This window comes from Rousettus aegyptiacus, unplaced genomic scaffold, assembly GCF_014176215.1.
Source record: "Rousettus aegyptiacus isolate mRouAeg1 unplaced genomic scaffold, mRouAeg1.p scaffold_m13_p_9, whole genome shotgun sequence".
Classification (NCBI taxonomy): Eukaryota; Metazoa; Chordata; class Mammalia; order Chiroptera; family Pteropodidae; genus Rousettus; species Rousettus aegyptiacus.
The window spans coordinates 6,751,196-6,768,804 of NW_023416312.1; the positions used below are offsets into that span (position 1 = coordinate 6,751,196).

The 17,609-nt window shown below is 49.9% G+C and overlaps 1 protein-coding gene across 10 annotated transcripts in view; it reads right to left on the minus strand.

Moving 5' to 3' along the window:
- Nucleotides 1–2,093: 2,093 nt before the first annotated feature.
- PHKA2 (phosphorylase kinase regulatory subunit alpha 2) overlaps nucleotides 2,094–17,609 on the minus strand; it is a 73,221-nt gene continuing 57,705 nt past the window's right edge. Inside the window, exons 22-34 of one of the 10 annotated variants that reach the window (XM_016146902.2) lie at nucleotides 17,112–17,245; nucleotides 16,551–16,707; nucleotides 15,615–15,694; nucleotides 15,338–15,416; nucleotides 15,119–15,248; nucleotides 14,469–14,570; nucleotides 11,790–11,908; nucleotides 11,094–11,123; nucleotides 9,581–9,634; nucleotides 7,662–7,832; nucleotides 5,488–5,541; nucleotides 4,590–4,790; nucleotides 2,094–4,032 (exon numbers count right to left, since the gene is read on the minus strand). In XM_016146902.2, the coding sequence (XP_016002388.1) occupies nucleotides 3,862–4,032; nucleotides 4,590–4,790; nucleotides 5,488–5,541; nucleotides 7,662–7,832; nucleotides 9,581–9,634; nucleotides 11,094–11,123; nucleotides 11,790–11,908; nucleotides 14,469–14,570; nucleotides 15,119–15,248; nucleotides 15,338–15,416; nucleotides 15,615–15,694; nucleotides 16,551–16,707; nucleotides 17,112–17,245 (1,482 nt within the window). In that variant the 3' untranslated portion in view covers nucleotides 2,094–3,861. Of the gene's footprint in view, nucleotides 4,033–4,589; nucleotides 4,791–5,487; nucleotides 5,542–7,661; nucleotides 7,833–7,958; nucleotides 8,273–9,580; nucleotides 9,635–11,093; nucleotides 11,124–11,789; nucleotides 11,909–14,468; nucleotides 14,571–15,118; nucleotides 15,249–15,337; nucleotides 15,417–15,614; nucleotides 15,695–16,550; nucleotides 16,708–17,111; nucleotides 17,246–17,609 lie in introns of those variants that run through there. The other 9 variants (XM_036226431.1, XM_016146922.2, XM_016146932.2 and 6 more) reach the window with 9 other exon arrangements.

The window sequence follows — 17,609 nt, forward strand, 5'->3', positions numbered from 1 at the left end:
CACACATACACATACACGCAATTGTTTCCTGATGGAATTTTTCCCTGTCTCAGACCATCAAACACTCAGTGCATAAGACTAGAGAATGATCTCTTACCATTTCAGGTCTTCTAGTTCCTCAGAGGACTGTCTTGGTAACTCAAGGACATGGCTTTTCCTAAATGGCTTTCTGAGGGGAATGAGGGGCCTCTAAGACGGTGACAGCTGCTTTACTTTCCCCTCACAAGCAGAGCGATTGGTGGCCAAGTCCCAGAGAACAGAAGGCATTCTGGGACATGCAAAGTGCAGAGACGTAGAGAACAGATGGCAGGGACTTTAAAAGCATAAGAGTCACCTTGAAAGATAATAGCGCCAAGGGAGGGGTGGGAAGCTTTTGTACCCTCTGACAACAAGGAAGCAGAGAAGACAAAAGCTATTTGCCAGACTTGTGCAAGTCAATAGAACTGAGATGGCTCTGCTCTAATTTACATCAAGGGAGGTCGAGCCTTCTGTCTTCCTGTCCAGAAATAAATGGCATCAATCAACTGACAAACTGTTTCTCTTGCCTCCCGATTTTGTTTTTTTCTTTTTCTTTTTTTAACAGGGAGCATTTATATCCTCTATCCAGGCAGCTAATGTGTAACAGTCTCTCCTTCCATTCACCATACCTCACAAGAGTTGCAGAAGCTGACGCAACAGACGTCCACCCCGGGGGACGTTGGCATGGCCAGGAGAGCCTGGCCCGGGTTGCCATTGCGTATATCTGGCTTCCTGCGAACAGGAAGCCGTGGGCCCCCGTCAGAAGTGGCGGAGTTGGGAGGGTCCCTGTGATTCCCTCAGGCTTACTCCTGTGGCAGTGTGTAGGCCTCTTGCACATTTTCCAGTTGGACAAATCGAGGTACACAGAGCCTAATTAACCCACCCAGGTCAGAGCTGGGATGGAAGTCTTGTCAGACTCAGAGACAGAGTCTTCTGCTTGCTGCTGGATTTAGCTGGGTCAAAGCCAGGGAGAGCAGCTGGTAGGGCGGCCGGCTGCTTTTTGACTGAGGATGTTAAAAGAAATGTTTGTTTCTGGCTGTGAGAAAAAACATGCTACCTCCAGCCCCGGCAAAGGTCAACAGTGGCCTCTCTGCTCTGAGGAGGGAGAGAGGAAAGTGCACCCGCCACAACCCTGCAGCTGCTTTCTCCTCCCGAAGAAAACCGGTCCGAAGAGGCCAGGATGGTCAGGAGAGGGCCTCCGCCATCCCCCTCCAACATCTGTTACTCCTCGCTGTGTGGGCCTCAGCTGCTCCAGAAAGAGATCAAGTCTCAGAAGCCTGTTCTCCTTCTTTGAAGCTGACAGCTTGATGCCTGTGGAAATGCAGCACTATTTCAGGATTTCATTTCAAAGAAGTTTCAAAAGAGTGAATCGAAGGCTCGGCTGAATTGCTTATTATGGCTCTTCTCCCGGCCTGCGTCTTGGTTGGTGAGCCCAAACACAGCATCTGTGGCTTTGCACGTCATCCACGGGCAGGTGATCGTTCTAAATTAGCACCTGGCTCATTTTGGAGGGTTGTAAGTCTTCTCGAGCCTTTTCCCAAGAAGCGACCGGAACTTCCACAGCTCGTACCTTTCCTGTGTTACCGATGTTTGAAATGATCCACCAGGGAGTCTACCAGGTAAATTACATGAATCTTATTTATGACAAGCATGTCTAAAGGACACCAAAAATAAAGGCTATGAAAATGCTACTGTGAAATCTGGGTGTCTAAGACCCCCCTGGATCCTCAGAGGCAAGTGGGAGCAGACTTCCCAGGGGAGATGGGGCACACACCGGAAGGCTCTGGGGAACTGCAGCTCAGGGGCATGGCACCCATGCTGTCGCTGGGATGTGCCCCATCACTGCCTGTGCTCTGGGCAGGCCCCACCTCCCTGGTCCTGCACTTCATCCGGCTCTTTACTTGCCATCACCCCCTCCCCCGCCACACTAAAGCATGGTCATCTTTTCACATCGGCCTTCCTCGTTGGGGTGAGGTCCTTGAGCGCCGAGTCATGTCTCATTTATCTTTGTATTTCCACACCTGGCACAGAGAACACTTTCTCAACATGTACTGACAAATAAAGGAAGGATCTAGTAATCTGAAAAGAAAGATTTTATATGCCAATATTAATGGGGTGGGGAGAGAAGGGAAGGGAAGGAAAAGAGGGGGAATGCAGATGTCCCCTGGACCAGAAGCTGAGAGATTCCAGGGCCTTTTCTGTCACGTAACTACTCTGTCCCTCAGCAAGGAGAATACCGTGGTTTCAAAGAAGTAGAAAACAAAGGCATTGACGTCCCAGGTGAACGGCGCCTGCATGTACCACGGAGCCCCGGGAAGCACACCGAGCCTCGCGTTCCAGACTGTCTCCTGCAGGGCCAATAGCAAAGTGTTTGGCTTGGATTGAAGAGAGGCTCTTTAGCAGGAAGCATCAGGAACGTGAGGCCACATTGCCTTCCCTCTGCTTCCAGAATAACCGCCAGTACTGCATCTTGACTTTGAGGGGCGCTGGGCACTGTGATGTCCCCTCGAAGCAGCTAGAGCATTGGGTTTTCTCCACCTTCATATAAACTTTCGAGCAAAGATCCAGTGGCCATGTTCCCATTTCAGAGGCAGAGTTGTCACAAATATAACCCATTACTCTTAACCAGCCAGAGCTCACCATGCGGCCACAGTTTCCCCTCACATACAACAAACGATTCCCCTGTTGTTGTTTTTCCCACAGCCCCGACCCGCACCGCCCCAGGGAAGACAACGCCTGGAGAGAAACTCCACCCACCAAGATACCGGCAAGAGACTGGCGAGGCCCTGCTTTGTCAGGATTTGTCCTCGCTCCTCTACATTCAAGGCCTCCAACCACACCTACTTGAGAGCATCAAGATGGCAGTGCATCAGGAGAAGGGCTCCCGTCCCCAGCCTGGCTCTAACATAACAGAGCACTGTTTGTGCACTGCATGCTCATCACGTGGTTTCCCTGGAGCTCAAGGGAGGTACTAGTCTCTTGCCTGCTAGGACAGTTACCCCAAGCAGGGGCTGGGATGGGGTGGGGGTGGCACAGACCTTCCAGAGGGCCTCCCTGCCTGCCCCAGCCCCAAAACAACAATTGGCTCAGCTATAAGAAGATTTCAATTCTCCCCACCATCGTTTTTTATTTTGCTAGATTCTGGAAGATGTGGGATTTTTCAGAAGGCAGGAAGAAACCTTAATTCATGGGTGGCTGAGGTAAAATCCTTGAAGACCATGAGCCAAAGTTAACTCAATTTTCTACGTCTTGGTGAGAGAGAATTATGTCACACGAAAGTAGCTATGCCAATATATTAACAACAAGAGGCCAAGAACGCAAGCATGGAACAAGAAAACCAAACTTCCGCGGAAAGACAGAGTTGTTCTATTTGGTAAACAGGTCCACAGACCGCATCCTATTAGGATGCTCCCCTTGTGAAGGGCCGCTCATCTAACTACTGCTGCTGGAGGATCGTTAAGATGTGCACTGGCTCATCGAACCTATTTTGGTACCTCTATGTGAGAGCCAATTTAAGCTGGCTTCTCAGTTCACTCTGCACTCAAAAGAGACCAGTTTCCAATTCCTTCCTCCTCAGGCTCCAGGAGACCAGATGCTGTGACAAATGTCCTTAGCAAAATGAACCCAGGCAATGATCCCTTGCCACTCCGTGGGGGAGCACAGGATTCCTTGGCTCTTTCTGTGGCTTGGATACGTACTGGTTTCAGGTCAGTCACTGCCACTTCCTCCTTGCCAATGTTTCTGATGGGACATGCTTTTGTGACAGCATAGGGGATTTGGGGGAACAGAAGGAAATTTCCAATGAGGCTAGGGGGCAAGTGACAGACTCAGAGCACTGAGGCACTATTGCATCTGGCAGCCAGAACTGGGCAGCAATTCCTGCAAATGAGAAGCCACTGCCTTTGTTAGGTAAGTCATTGTCCCATAAGCCCCACTTGGAGCGCTGTCGTAAAAGAAGTGGCAAATGCCCGTGGCTTGGTCTTTCTCCAGGGTGTCCATGGCTCCAATTGACATCTGCAGCGGGAAAAGGCAGAGGCAAAGGATGAGTGGAGTTTGCTCATGTAGCCCTGTGATGACCCTGTGGGCTGGAGGCCCAGGGCCCCAGAGAAGAGCTCAGGGCCTGGGGCAGGAGAGCAGACGGCGCCTGGGGAGGACACTGGCCTCTGCTCCGGGCACTGCATTCGGTTCCCACGTGTCCTGGTCTGCAGGGCATCACTGACTTTAACGAGAGGATGGCTTTTTCTAACGCGACTATAGGTGCAGAAAAAGTAGTTTTGTTTACCCGGGGCCGTATATGAGCAAGGGTGGTATTTACAGTAAAACCCCTGCTGAAACGGGCCTGTCCCTCTCCAAAGGTCTTTAGATGTCCCAAGTGCCCAATGTACCATTTTCTAACCAAATGGTTGACATTTTTCACCATCTGTGATGACATTTTCTTTGTTCGAGAACACTCCTTCCCATTGGAAATAGAATCCCCAGCCTTGATAGAGATAAATGCCAGCCAACCTGGCTACTTTGTCTCTGTCCCCACCTCAGCTGTGCAGTGACTGGCCAGGCCTGGGCACACCTACCTGGTCCTGCAGGAACAGCTGGTTGGCCGTCTGCACAATCTGGTCCACGTGAATGATGCCGCCGATGCTGTTCATCTCCGTGCTCGAGAGCAGCGTCAGCACCATGATGGCCTCCACCAGCAGCTGCCGGTACTCGGGCTGGGGCACTCGGTTGAGCACCGACTCCACATGGACAGCAAACTTGATCTCCTGTGGAGTCATCTGCCAAAGGGACCCGTAGAGTCAGGAGTGAGCCAGGACAGACACAACCCTGTCACTGACACTGACCACAGCACCCACTGTGTTCGGGGTTCAAATTAAATGCTGCCTCCTTTCTGGCCACTGTCCTGATTCTGCCATCAGGAATCCTCTGGAGGAGGCCGAGGACTGTGCTCTGGGAGGAGTCGGCCTTGTCCTAGCTCTATTTACCTACCCCGCTAGACTGTGACCTCCAGGGGGCAGGGACCACTTCTTATTTTCCTTTCTTCTTCATCATTTCTGTGGCATGTGGCATAGTGCCTTGAGCAGGGTAAAAACTAAAAAATCGATTTTTGAACGAATGAAAAGGGGGAAAAAAAAACAGGGAGGAGACTGCTGTCAGCGGAAAGAGCGGCCAGAGGGCGCTGCATGAGGGTCTAATGAGTGTGGCGTACAGCTTTGCTCTTTTCAATCTAAAGACCCTGACGGTCAAAAACGCGTTCCTTTCTCCTGAAGGAAAGGAGAAAAGGTGATGTTAATAAACGTAGGAAAGAAACTTCACAAAATTTGAGGGTTGAGTGGCCCAAAATATCAGACCTATGCTACAAATGGCCTGTGCGTATGTAAGAAACTTGAAAGGAACACAAGTGATTAGAGTCCATGAAACGCAGCGCTCGGTGGGAACGGTGGCGGGCCGGGGTTTGCGTTTTCCCCATCGTACCTCTTGTGTTGTTGAGGACGGGAGCACGTAACCATCGATGGAAAGACCATGGCACTGGAGGCGGAAGACACACATCACATTTTAGTCAGATTCCAGAACGTGATTGACAAGGGTGCATACACGTGCACACGCTCAAGTCGCTCTGCCCTGGAAACCTGCACGAGGGCTGGAACATGCCAGACTGTCATTTATTTTTAGAGAGCTGTTCTCACTGCCCACAGGCTGTGTTTTCCATGGAACAATTCTAGGGAACCAGCAGGCATGTTTCAGATCTCACATGAACAATGCCCCAGGGAGCTGCTGGGTCCTCCTCTGTGGAAGCTCCACATTTCACTTGGCTGAGAGGCCCCCTTTGAGGCCATATAAAGGGAGATTTTCATGGCTCCTGCTGGCAAAGTGATACTTCTGTGCCTTTGCAGGCGTCTATTTTTGAGATTTCTATAATAAGCACCAATCACAAAAAACTTGAGCACATGCACAGACACGCACATGCACACCCATGTATATAAATATCAAGCGCCGACTCAATACAAAGTGTTGCTTTTTCATAATAAAAGTGTCTTGGTGTTGAGCCAGTGGGAGTCCGGATGGAAGCGTGTGATGCCCCGGCAAGAGTGGGGAGATTTTCTAGGAACAGTTTGTTCTAGTCTAATTGGCTGCCTTCTAAATCCTAGTGCCCTGGCTGGCAGCAGCTGCCCACCCCATCCCTGGGGGGCTGAGGACAGAGTGGCAGCGAACGCTCCTGCCTCCTGACAAGAGGTGGAGAATTGAGAACTACAGGCCTTTGTGGGCTCTGCTCTCGCATGGGGACCAGGAACCCAGCTGCATGGGGAGAGGGACCGCTGTGGCCCCACCATGCCCAGCTCAGTCAGGAGGACCCTGGTTCCCACATGGCAGAGAGGCCAATGGCCCCCTAATGAGCCCAGAGCCCTACCACAAAAATACTGCAGCATAGTGGTGCTGTGGCTTTGGGAAGGGACCTGTCGTATCTGCTACTTCAGGCTGACTTTTCTCTCCTCTCCTGTGAAATGAGCTAACAAAAATAGCTAAGGAAAAAAAATCGGTCCTGACAATGGTTCTTGGTTTGCATAGAAGCTTTTAACTGAGGCAGACTGTCCCTCCAGGCAAGAGAAAAGACAAGCTCTAGCGGGACTCAGGGAGTCACGGATGCTCTGGGCTGATGTAGGAGAGACAGAACTCGTGTGTGAGAGCGAAGGGGCATGACTCGCCCACATGCCCCACCTTGGCAACAGGCGTTCAGGCTGGGCTCTCCTGCACTTCGGTGCATACAGCACAGTCTGTGGCTGTCACCTCACATCTGTTTCTGATGACCTCTGCTGAGAGTTTCACAGCCCCGGGCAGCCGGGGAATGTGGCCCTCTCTGGTGGACACAGGCGTAGTGGGCGGCTGGCTAAGGGGAACTGGTCCAATGTCTGTCCTCCAGGTGGGGAAAAAGGGGCGGCCTAGGGTGAGTGGGGCTTGTGCCTTCAGGGCATGAAGGACCTGGAATCAGACTGGAAGCTCTCCATTTCTGTTTGCCCTCGGGACCTGACAGATGGAGGCACTTGATCGTGTCCCTCAACTTGGGGATACCAGCCTGCCTGAATGTACAGGAGCCTAAGGGCCGTGGGGACATGCTATTCTGAGTTGTCTATGTCGTGCTGCTGTCATCCAAAGCCTTCCCTGCCTTCTCTGGTTCTTGTCAATCTTCTGACTTTTCTAAGTTACTAAAATGTCAAACATGGCCTAGCACGGCCTGGCTTGCCACCTTATCTTACTTGCTGTGGTTCTAGCCACTGGTTTTCAACAAGGGGTGATTTGCAGCCCAAGGAAAAGTTGGCAATGTTTGGAGACATTTTTGGCTGTCAGAACTGGGGGAGGGGGTGCTACTGGCATCTAGTGGGTGAAGCCAGGCATGTTGCTTAACATCTTACAATGCAGAGGACAGTCCCCACGACAAAGAATTTCATAGCCCTATACGTCAGTGATGCCAAGGTAGAGAAACCCTGCTCTAGCCTATGAGCTACCAAGGGCTGGGGACTGCGTGTTGGCTTGCTCTACAGCCACATGCGCCCTGCCTCACAAAGGGAGTAAGTGGGGTTGGTCCATTTCCCTGGGAGCATATGTTGCCCAGCCCCAGGGAATGCAGAATGCAACACAGTGGCCAAGCTCACCTTCTGAAGGATCTTCCACACCTTCTGGTAGAAGCCCACGGGTACCCTGTTGATGGCCCCGTCCAGCCTTCTCCTGCGCAGCCACTGGCCCTGCCGCTCCCCCCAGCCAATGTGATGACCACCTGAGTCTGACGACGATGTGCCAGTGGGCGAGGATGGGGTGCTGGACCTCTGCAAGACAGACAGCGCTTGGCCTTCAGAAGCTCATAGCTAGTGCCACGGGGGCGTGCTGGCCATCACGAAGGACAGCTCAGCGACAGCTCAGCGAACTAGTCAAAACACCAGATCACTACTTGCCCAGAGAGGAAGACGGTTCTTTGATTAGACCTTGGCTATTTCTCGAAGCTGGATTAACTCTCTGCCGCACTGGCCTGGTTACTAAGCTTGTTTCGTGCACTCTTCCCAGCCCCATGAGGTAGCGCAGCAGGAGGGATCCTGACCTGAGCAGGAGGCCAAACGGGTAAGGGTGCAGGTCCCGCGGTCAGCTGCGAATCTCAGCTCAACACTAGCTGCGGCAGTCCCTGACCCTGACAGTAGCTCCAGGCCTCGGCCTCATCTGCACGTTGGGGACACAGTAGAACCCGCTTCAGGGAGCTGCCTCGGAGCACTCGCTGAATGAAGACATAGAAACCCCCCAGACCATGTCTGGCTGGCGGTAAGTGCTGGGGGAAAGTGCCAGCTGTCACTGCGAAGGCCTTCTGGCATCGATGCCGGAGGGCCCTCACAGCAGGGGAGTCCCCCAGAGGCGCCGTGGCCCAGGGAGACAAATGCTGAAGTGCCCATTTCTGCAGTGCCACAGAGAAGTGATGGTCACCTCCCCATAGTGCAGGTGCCACAGAGAACATAACACATAACACGGGGTTGGGGTGGGGCGGGTGGGGGAGGGTGCAGAGCCAAAAACAAAAAGGCTGGGGATCTACATTTAGTAATGGGGACCTCAGAGAGCATGGTACATTCATCTATCCTTTCCGATCTGCTCTCTACTCTGCCTGTTCTCAGCACAGGGCTTTATCCTAATTTGGGGTAATGGCTTCCTCTGAGCCAGGAACACGTGCTTTGCTGAAGAAAAGGTGAAAAGGCATCATCTCCTGCCCACCTCCTCTCCTGAGGCACCTCTGAGAGGCTCCCAGTGGGGGCTTGGGGACCAGGCCTGAATGTGGCCTCCCGCCCCACAGCAGCTGACAGGCCGAAGCTCCAGGCTTGCCTTCTTCCGGTGGATGGATTCTAAGCCCATGGTTGCCAGGTCGGAAAGGAATAACTTTCATCATTACACATTATCTTTGTTTTGGGCTATTTGGCACTTTCATTTCTCAATGTGTAACATCAAATTTAAAGGTTTGAGAATGAAATCCAAATGGTAAGCATGCTAGCAGGGCAGGAGGCAGGAGAGTTCTCCATGGACTCATTTTAACTTCATCAGATCTTATTTTGAAAAGACTGTTAGTCTGGGTTATTCCATTGGGCTCATTACTGCCATTTAAATACAGCAACAATTAGACACAAATAAAAGTAATTACAGCTGCACTCATCAATGACTCAGCTGGTTTTCTCCTCATTTCGGGAGGAAGATTCAGGCTTGCCTCTGCAGTTCGAACACTTCCTAGTCCTCCATGTGGTCTGTGAGGCCTCACGGCAAGCAGGGGCATTGTGAGCAAATGGTGTTAATTAATTGCCACCCTGGCTCAATAGAAAGGCACAGAACCGGTGCCTCAAAGGTTTCAGAAGCTCCTGGACAAACAGAGCTCAGTTCAAGAAGTTCTTGGCTTTCTTTCTAGACTCTCCTCATACTGACAGTCAAATGGAAACACTTAAATCTGTTCAAGTTTTCGGGAGCTAAGGACGAGGTGGGAGCACCCGAAGGGCAACAAGAAGATTGGGGAATCACAAACAAGGAGGCGGCGGCGAGGACGACGGTTTACCAGAGACTTGGAGGAATGTGCACTGCTGGACACGGCCTGGCTCACAGAAAAGAGCTACGAGACAAAGAGAGTCCATTCAGTCATGTACAGTGACACCAAAGGACATAAGCAGAGAGGAGGAATACAGAACAACACGGGAAGCAGCCGCGGAAAGACAGTGCAGAGGACGCGGGCGGAGAGTTCTCACTCGCCAACCAGGCAAACAGCCCCTGAGACCGGCAGGGCAGCGAACTTGGGAAATGCCCTTTCTCTTGGTAGGAAATGGTGCCATGTTCTAGTCATATGTGATGCTGCTCCATCAAGTTAGGACCCAATTTATTTTCCAAAGTCATAGCCATGAAATGCTAATCTTTTATGTTAAGACTTGTGAAAATCTACAGAGAGCAACAAAATATCCATAAGCAGCGTTTAGCATCTAGTACTTACTGGCATTTAGTACACGTTTGTTAAATGAGCTAATCAGATCAGGCCAAATAAGTATTTCTTCATCTAAAAATCTAGAATGTACCCGTGACTTGCATGGGAATAGTGCCTGAGCACACACACGTGAGCCCGCACACGGTGTGCTTGCAAAAGTGAATAGAAATTTAAAATGCCATGGCATCTATTAAATTTTGGACAGAGAAAACGTATTTCCTTGATCGAAGTGGCCAAATATAAAACTTGTACCGACTAACTGAATCTAAACCCGTCAAAGAAGAAAGGTGTTCATTTTGTTCCCATAATACGCAGGAACAACAACATTAAATGGAGGTGGAAGGAGCCACCCATATTCCCCCTACGGGCAGCCACCATGGGGACGCGGGTAACCAGAGGGATGGTGCCACCGAGTGGCTGGCAAAGGAACATATTTGGAAAGTCTGTTCTTTACTTGGAAAGAACATAAATTCAAACGAGACAGCACGTGTGTTTGATCCTGGGACAACACAGAGAGCCTGCGTGTCATTATACAATTCCTCTATGCTCCCTCGTCATGGAGACACGAAATCGTTAGGAACGGGACTCTAATTTTCTGCAGGAAAGGAAGAGGAAGCATGGCACAAGGGTGATATGAAAGAATGGTATTCTTACTTTTTTTTTTCCTTCCAGGGTTAAATACCCCACCCCCAGGCAATCTGGGAACAGAAAGAGCAGTATTCTTTCTACCAATACAATCAATGACCACATTTTACTTTTCCCTATTTATGTCCCTTTTTTTTGAACAGAAATTCCTGCCAAGGCACAGCCTGAGACCATCTCTTTCACAAAGTATCCTGCAAAACCCAAGTCTGATAAATGGATTTTGCTTAAAAGAACGGGGCAAGGCCATTTCTCCTGCTTTTGAGCCCAGCACTCTGCCTGTCCCCGGGACTGCCTGCCACAGCTGCGGGGTCACCTCCACCCAAGACTGTTTGGTGGGCAAGACAGTTCTCCACACATTCAGAGTTCGTATTCACAGCCTTGCTTTCCACATTTAATGAAGAAAGAATATGAAGCACACAATAAAGGACAAAACAAGACAAAGACATTTCACCTGTTCTTCAGTACTAAATCGCCTAGTCATCTGAAAGTAAAAATACATCAGGAAATAAACACAAACCAGTTTCAAATGAAGGGTGCCTGTCCTGCTACTTCTGTCCTCACCCTCTGGACAACGCAGGGAAGCACTGGTCCAAATGCAGGGTGTGAGCCATTACTGCCTCACAAACTCTATCTAGCGGGCCATCCTTTGCAATGGAGAAGAAAATCCAAGTGCCTTTTCCCACTGCAGGTCATGGTCAGAAGGAAATTCTCTTTTCTACTGGACATCATGGTCAAGTCCTAGTACATTACCAACACATTAGGACTGAAAAGCTGCTGACTTGCAGTCTTGTGGGGTCAGTTCAGAAGGGATTTATGTAAATTAAATAAAAGTAAACAAAGACAAGAGACACCTGTGGCTGGTGGAAAATACAGGTATCAGGACCATTCCATTCTACATCTGGATTCCTCTGGCTATGTGATCGGAGGGTACATATGATGGAGAGGTGATTCAGTTACTTGTTTGTACAACTCTACTGGATACAGGGTATGTTCAGATTCCAGGACAAATGGGGTCTCACATCCTCCACAAAGAGTGTGCTACGCGCTGCGTGCTCTGGGATTCTATCACTTTCCCAGGTGAGCCCAGGTAAAAAAAAACCACTTCTCTCCCTGCACTGCTGCTGCCATCGCTGAGAGCTCGTCTTACCTGTTTCATCTCACTTCTCAGCCTGTTAATGCCACTCCTCTCCGTTTTGGTGACTCCAGTATGTCCCACCTCATGAATGGAGATGGCAGGGCTGGATGTAGAGGAATGGATAGGCCGCACTGGAGGGGAAACACACGTAGTTCTTAGAAACTATACAGCATCAGCTTTGAGCAAGGAATACGTGCGATGTGCTTATTTTTCTCCATGTTTCTCTCCCCGGCTCGAGTGTAAACTCCTTCAGAGGAGGCCTCATCTGCCCAGCCAGTGATGTTCAGCACTGGGAACTGTCCACGCTGCACAGTCTGGGTTCAGTACACGTTTGAGTGAACAGATGAAAGTGAACATTGCTTAAACAGCATGCAGGAAACACTGAGTGGCCATAAAACCCTTTCCTAAGCTGGATGTTTTCTTCAAGTAAATTTTTATGTCTCTATAAGGACATTTTCCTTTTTTTAAAAAAAATTTGTTATTTATTATTATTTATACCTACAGCTCCTGGTATTCCTAGGTGGTCTCCCATCCAAGTACTAACCAGACCCAGTCCTGCTTAGCTTCTGAGATCAGACATTGGGCTTGTTCAGGGTGGCATCGTCATAGACCACAGACCATAGCTCCACTGGGCCGTGAACCCAGGACTTTCTGCGTGTAAAGCAGACGTGCTAACTGCAACACTATGGAACCACGTCCAGGACATCTTCCTTATAGAAAACAGACTGGCTAACTAAGGGGCCTTGGGGCTGGAGAGGGAAGTCCTGGGAGAACAAGCTGACCAAGGGCTGGAGGTGGAGAGGACATGGCTGCCTGAGGGTCAGTGCCCTGCTGCCATCACAGAAAGGGCAAGGAGGCCTCCATCACCTCACTTCTTACCTGCTGCAGCAGCCTCGGGACTCCTACCTGTCAGCGGCCCTTCCCCCTACTAACCAGTTATCCACAGTGAACATTCTAAAAGGCAAGTGTGATCATGTCATTGCCCACTTAGAATCCTTTCCAGCCTAGCTTTGTCCTCAGGATAAGGCCCCATCAATCTTCCCAGAGGCACAGAAAGCTCTGCGGAACTGAGCCCCACCTGTTCCTCTTAGCTCTCTACTCCAGGTCAGCCACATAATGCTAGGCATTTGCACATGCTGCTCCCTCCCATCCCACCTGCTCCCCACTGCCCCATACAACCTTCCCTTCTGCAGGCCCAGCGCAAAGGTCACTTCCTTAGGCAGCACCCCCTGCACCCTCTGCCCTCCTACTCAACGCACCGCTGAAGCCATGGGAGTGGAGCACACTGCCTAGGGGAGTAGAGACAAATAAGGAACCAGGGGACACTAACATTTAAAGGACAGCAGAGAGGGAGGAACCCACAAAGGAAGCACAATGATTAGCCAGGGGGGTAGGGAGGACACCAGGAAAATGGAAGACAGAAGCCAAAGTGGTCTGGTACTCTGCAGTGGGGCCTGTATGGGGTAGGAGCGAGCTGGTAATATTTATCTAAGACATCTCATCAAAATTCTAAGACTACTTGAGTTTCCTAGCTTATAAAAATTGGACAATTACAAAGGACGATTAACAAATGATGTTACCTGTCAAAAGACAGGACTTCTTCCATTGCTTGCAATTAGACATATTTATGGCTTTCAAGTGACATTACTGTGTTCCTAGTTTTATAAGCATCTATAGCTTTATATCTAACAACAGATTTTTAGCCATTATCTGTGTCAAAGCACGTATATTATTTTGATGAGCAAGAAATATTTATCTTGTATATTTACATTTCAAGGACTGTGCATTTGAAAGAGCCGAAAATTACTTTTGGAAAAAGATCTTGAGCACTCCTGCTTCAGGAAGGGAGGAAAGCCACCCGACACACCTGACTGCATGATGCTGTCTTTGTTAGCCAACTGGCACACACTCTGGGGAAAAATACGAAGTACCCTGTGTCCTTCTTATTAAATAAAAAGAATGACATCCCACACTGCGTTTCTTTGGCTTCGTGAAATAAATACACAAATGTATTTGTAAATCATTTTGCTTTATTATGAGGAGAAATGATAATTGCTTCAATTATAATTAGGGAGCTATTGAGAACAGAATTCCACTAGGACTCGAGCGATTATCCTTCCTAGCACTGCAAACAGGGTCCCGGCATAGATATGAACTGAGCGGGCCAGATGGGGACCAAGCGCAGTCATTCAGTTTGCAACCTCAGTGTTGTGAGGTTGCAGAGGGCTCTACTCTTGGTCCCATGAAGAAGGCCTGGGTCTGGTCTTAGGACGCCTCTGTCCAAACCAAAGGTGGGACACTCGGGTGATCAGAAAAGAGCCCCTTCATCCTGACACCCCCCTAGTTATCTCACCCCTCCCAACAATGGTGCACGAGTGATGGGACCTGGACCTGGCATATGGAGGAAGGCAGTGGGCCACTGCGCAGTGGGGGGCACGCCATGCCCATGTCGGGCCACAGCTCTCCCGGCAAGCCTATGAGGGGTCACACAACCTGACAAGTCGGAACCTTGCACCTAGACCCTGTCCATCTTGGTAAAGTAGAAACCTTACCCTCATACATTTTATGTCCCAAATTGCAATTAGTGATGTCGATCTGTACATAAATGAGGCAGTTCCCGGTGTTACTGGACATGTCAGTCAGGCCCTCTGTGGTCCCCTCCCCGTCGACATAAAATGAGCATGTACTTACCACTTCTTTCAACGCCAAACTCTTTTCCACTAAGAATATGATGCAGGAGATTCTTCATATCAAAAGGGCTGAGGTTCATCAAACTTTCAGAAGCCTCCTCTCCTAAAAACAAATAAATACCCTGTAAGTGTCCAGAACACAAGGCTGGTGACAGGTGAACGTAGAGTCGGGATTACCTCATCTCTGCTTCAGGGCTGAAATGTACTGAGCCTTGGTGATTCTAAATGCTACTGTTTAAGTTGTGTGTTATTAACTCCCAGATGCCCATTTCTCACGCTGTTATAATCCCCATGTTAGACTGTATCTTCAATTGATTTACGCATTTCAGTTAGTAGGATTTCTCCCGGTGAAGGTGTTATTAAATGGTGGATGACATCGCACTGCAAGGAGCAACAGTAAGGAACTTAGATGTCGGGAGCAGGGCAGAAGATTCTAGCGCCTCATTCTCCCGACAAGAAATTCGACACCCTGTGCTGGGTGGCCTGGGGGAAGTTACATCTACGCGAGAGAACCTGGTAGAGCGGGAATACACTCAAAGGCTCAGAAGCCTGGGTTCCAGAATACTTGCGTGGGGGTCCTCAGGACAGAGCTCCCCAGGAGGGGGAACGGGTGCTGAGGGAGCAGCCAGAGGGTCCACCCGCACTTCGCACCTGAACAGTTCAGGCTCCGTGCCAGCTCCGTAGCCATCACTTGAATGATCAGTCCGATCCGGAGTCTGAGCATCTCCACGAAGAGGCTGGGCTGTGCCCTGACGTACATGGCCAGGTAGACCACAATCTCCTGACGCAGACACACATGGAGACAAGTGTTTTCAGAGACTGGGTAGTGGCAGAGGCCCCTGCAGCCCTGCCCCTCCCTGGCCAGCTGACCTGTGTGAGAACCGCGATGCTGATGTCCTGCCCGCTCGCTTCATAGATGAGTTCGGTGAGCTCCTCAGGGGGAAGGGGCCTAGGAAGGAGCATCGGGACATAAATACCATGAAAGATGCCTAAGTAGTCCGTCCTTGCCCTCTGTGGAAGATACTCATTTCCCTGTCGGAAGTTCCCAAGTAACAGTATATTTAAAAAGATCCTCTTCTGGAATGGTGGATAACACTGATGTTTTCCCCATGGCCCCAGAACCTGAGGCCCCAGGCTGATGACTTACGCAGAGATGATTTTCTCCCGGGGCTCTGGAGGTAAGCCCACTGTGAGCTGCTTCTGGTGTGACAGCAGGTCCGTGCAGGCCTACTTATTCAGGAGAAAGGATGAGGGAGAGAGAGAGAAAAAAGAGAAGGAAGGAGGGAGGGAGACAGAGAGGAGGGACAGGGGGACATAGGAAGAGAGGGACGGAGGAAGAGAGATTAGCAAAGCCAAAGGGGAAGGGTACTGCCAATAAGATTACAAATTTACCTTTATAAACTTTATGACTCATGTTGCCATTTATTTGAAAAATTTATACATAGACCCCGGACTGAGTGATCAGGCAGGGCTGGGTCCCTGTGATCTTTGAGTCCCCAAATATGTGGCCCTAGGCCTGGCTGTGCAAGGCCTGTTAGTGGGTATTTAATGCCCATCCACTGTAGGAAACACATAGGATTCCCTGATGTACCACAAGAGGGATGAGCTGTCATGAATCCTAAGATTCCAAACTTAAGGATTAATGACTACATTATAGTTCTAATTGTCAGTATCCCCATTATTCAGGTATAATAAATACCATCACCTTACCATAACACTGAACTTTAACATCTAAGAAAGTGGTTCTGGAGTTCTGCAGGGCCTGAGGGTTAAAATATTAATGACTGTCCTGTGGATGTACAGAAATAAGAACACTCTGTTTATGAGAGTGGCAGGCCACTGAGTGTTTTTGTTTTATTTCTTGGTAAACCTTTTTCTGCAGCTAAGAAGGAACAAAACTAATCATGTTCAATTTCATTTCCTCTGCTTGCCTTCCAAGGGCAGTGGAAGGTCGGGAGAGGAGGGCCTGCTCCATCTCGATGTTGAAATAACTGGTATCCTTCACAAAGAAGTGCTTTCCTCCAGCTTTCGTAACAGGAAGAGGGCATGGGGCTAGAAAAGACAGATGGACAGTGGCTCTGACCTCGGCCAGCACCTCCACTTTCTTCCTGAGCAGGCCAGAGATGTAGCGAATCAAACCCCACTCCTGGTTCAGGCCAGCTTTCCCATAGAGCTCGCTCAGGAGGTTGTGAACAGTCACCCTATGCTGTCCGGAAAGATTTGTGTCCCAGTCGGGGCCCCTGTAGAGAGATAGGAAACCCCAGATGTAAGACCCAGAATGTTTGCAGGCTGGGTTCTCGTGCAGGGCTTGCTTGACAGGGAGGGGAATGAATCACCACACACTCTGCCAACGGCTTGGCCCGCCCAGTGCCTCTGAGCCTCTTGAGAGGGTTCTGTCTTACCAAAGCATCCCTTTGTCTATGTGAAACAGAAGCCTAGTACCAGGAAATGGTGAGATCCTGGCCTCACACAGCCTTCGTGTCCTGGGAGGCCAGTTGAGTGGGCAGAGAAGGGGATGGGAGTCTGTTCATGGACAATCTGGGTGAACAGAATCATGACCTGGCTTGCTGGAAGGCCAAGAAGACTAGGACATAGAGTCCAGGAGGATGGGGAAAGCTTGGTCTAGTGAAGACCAGAAACTTACCTTACCACATACAGAATGTACAGAATGTCAGCTTGGTCCTGTAGGTTCGAGCAGTCTTTCAGCTGCTCGACCAGCTTCTCACAGTCTACATCACCATGGTCATCTCTGGGCCACTTGAAGTCATCTTCAGGGGTCTGGTCACACAAAAGCCGAAAAGCAGGGGAGAGTGGTGAACGAAGAGACGCAGCAGCCTGGTTTGGGAACTCCTGCTGTGCTGTGTGTGCTCCAGGGTCTCAGTAAATGTTTTGTAGCTTTTTGATTTGTATGCTTTACTATTTCAGACTGGTGAATCACTGTGCTAGTCGATGTTTGCAAGAGACTGGACTGAACAGGCTCAAACATGTGTAAGTTTTATTTACACAAAGTTCAAAAACAGGCAAAAGTAACCTCTGGTATTGAACCTATGCTAGCACTTAGTTATCTTTGGTGTGGAGAGAGAGGAAGCGCCTGGGAGAGGGAGAAAGAGTGGCTGGTCATTTACCCGTGTCTTTTGGCTCA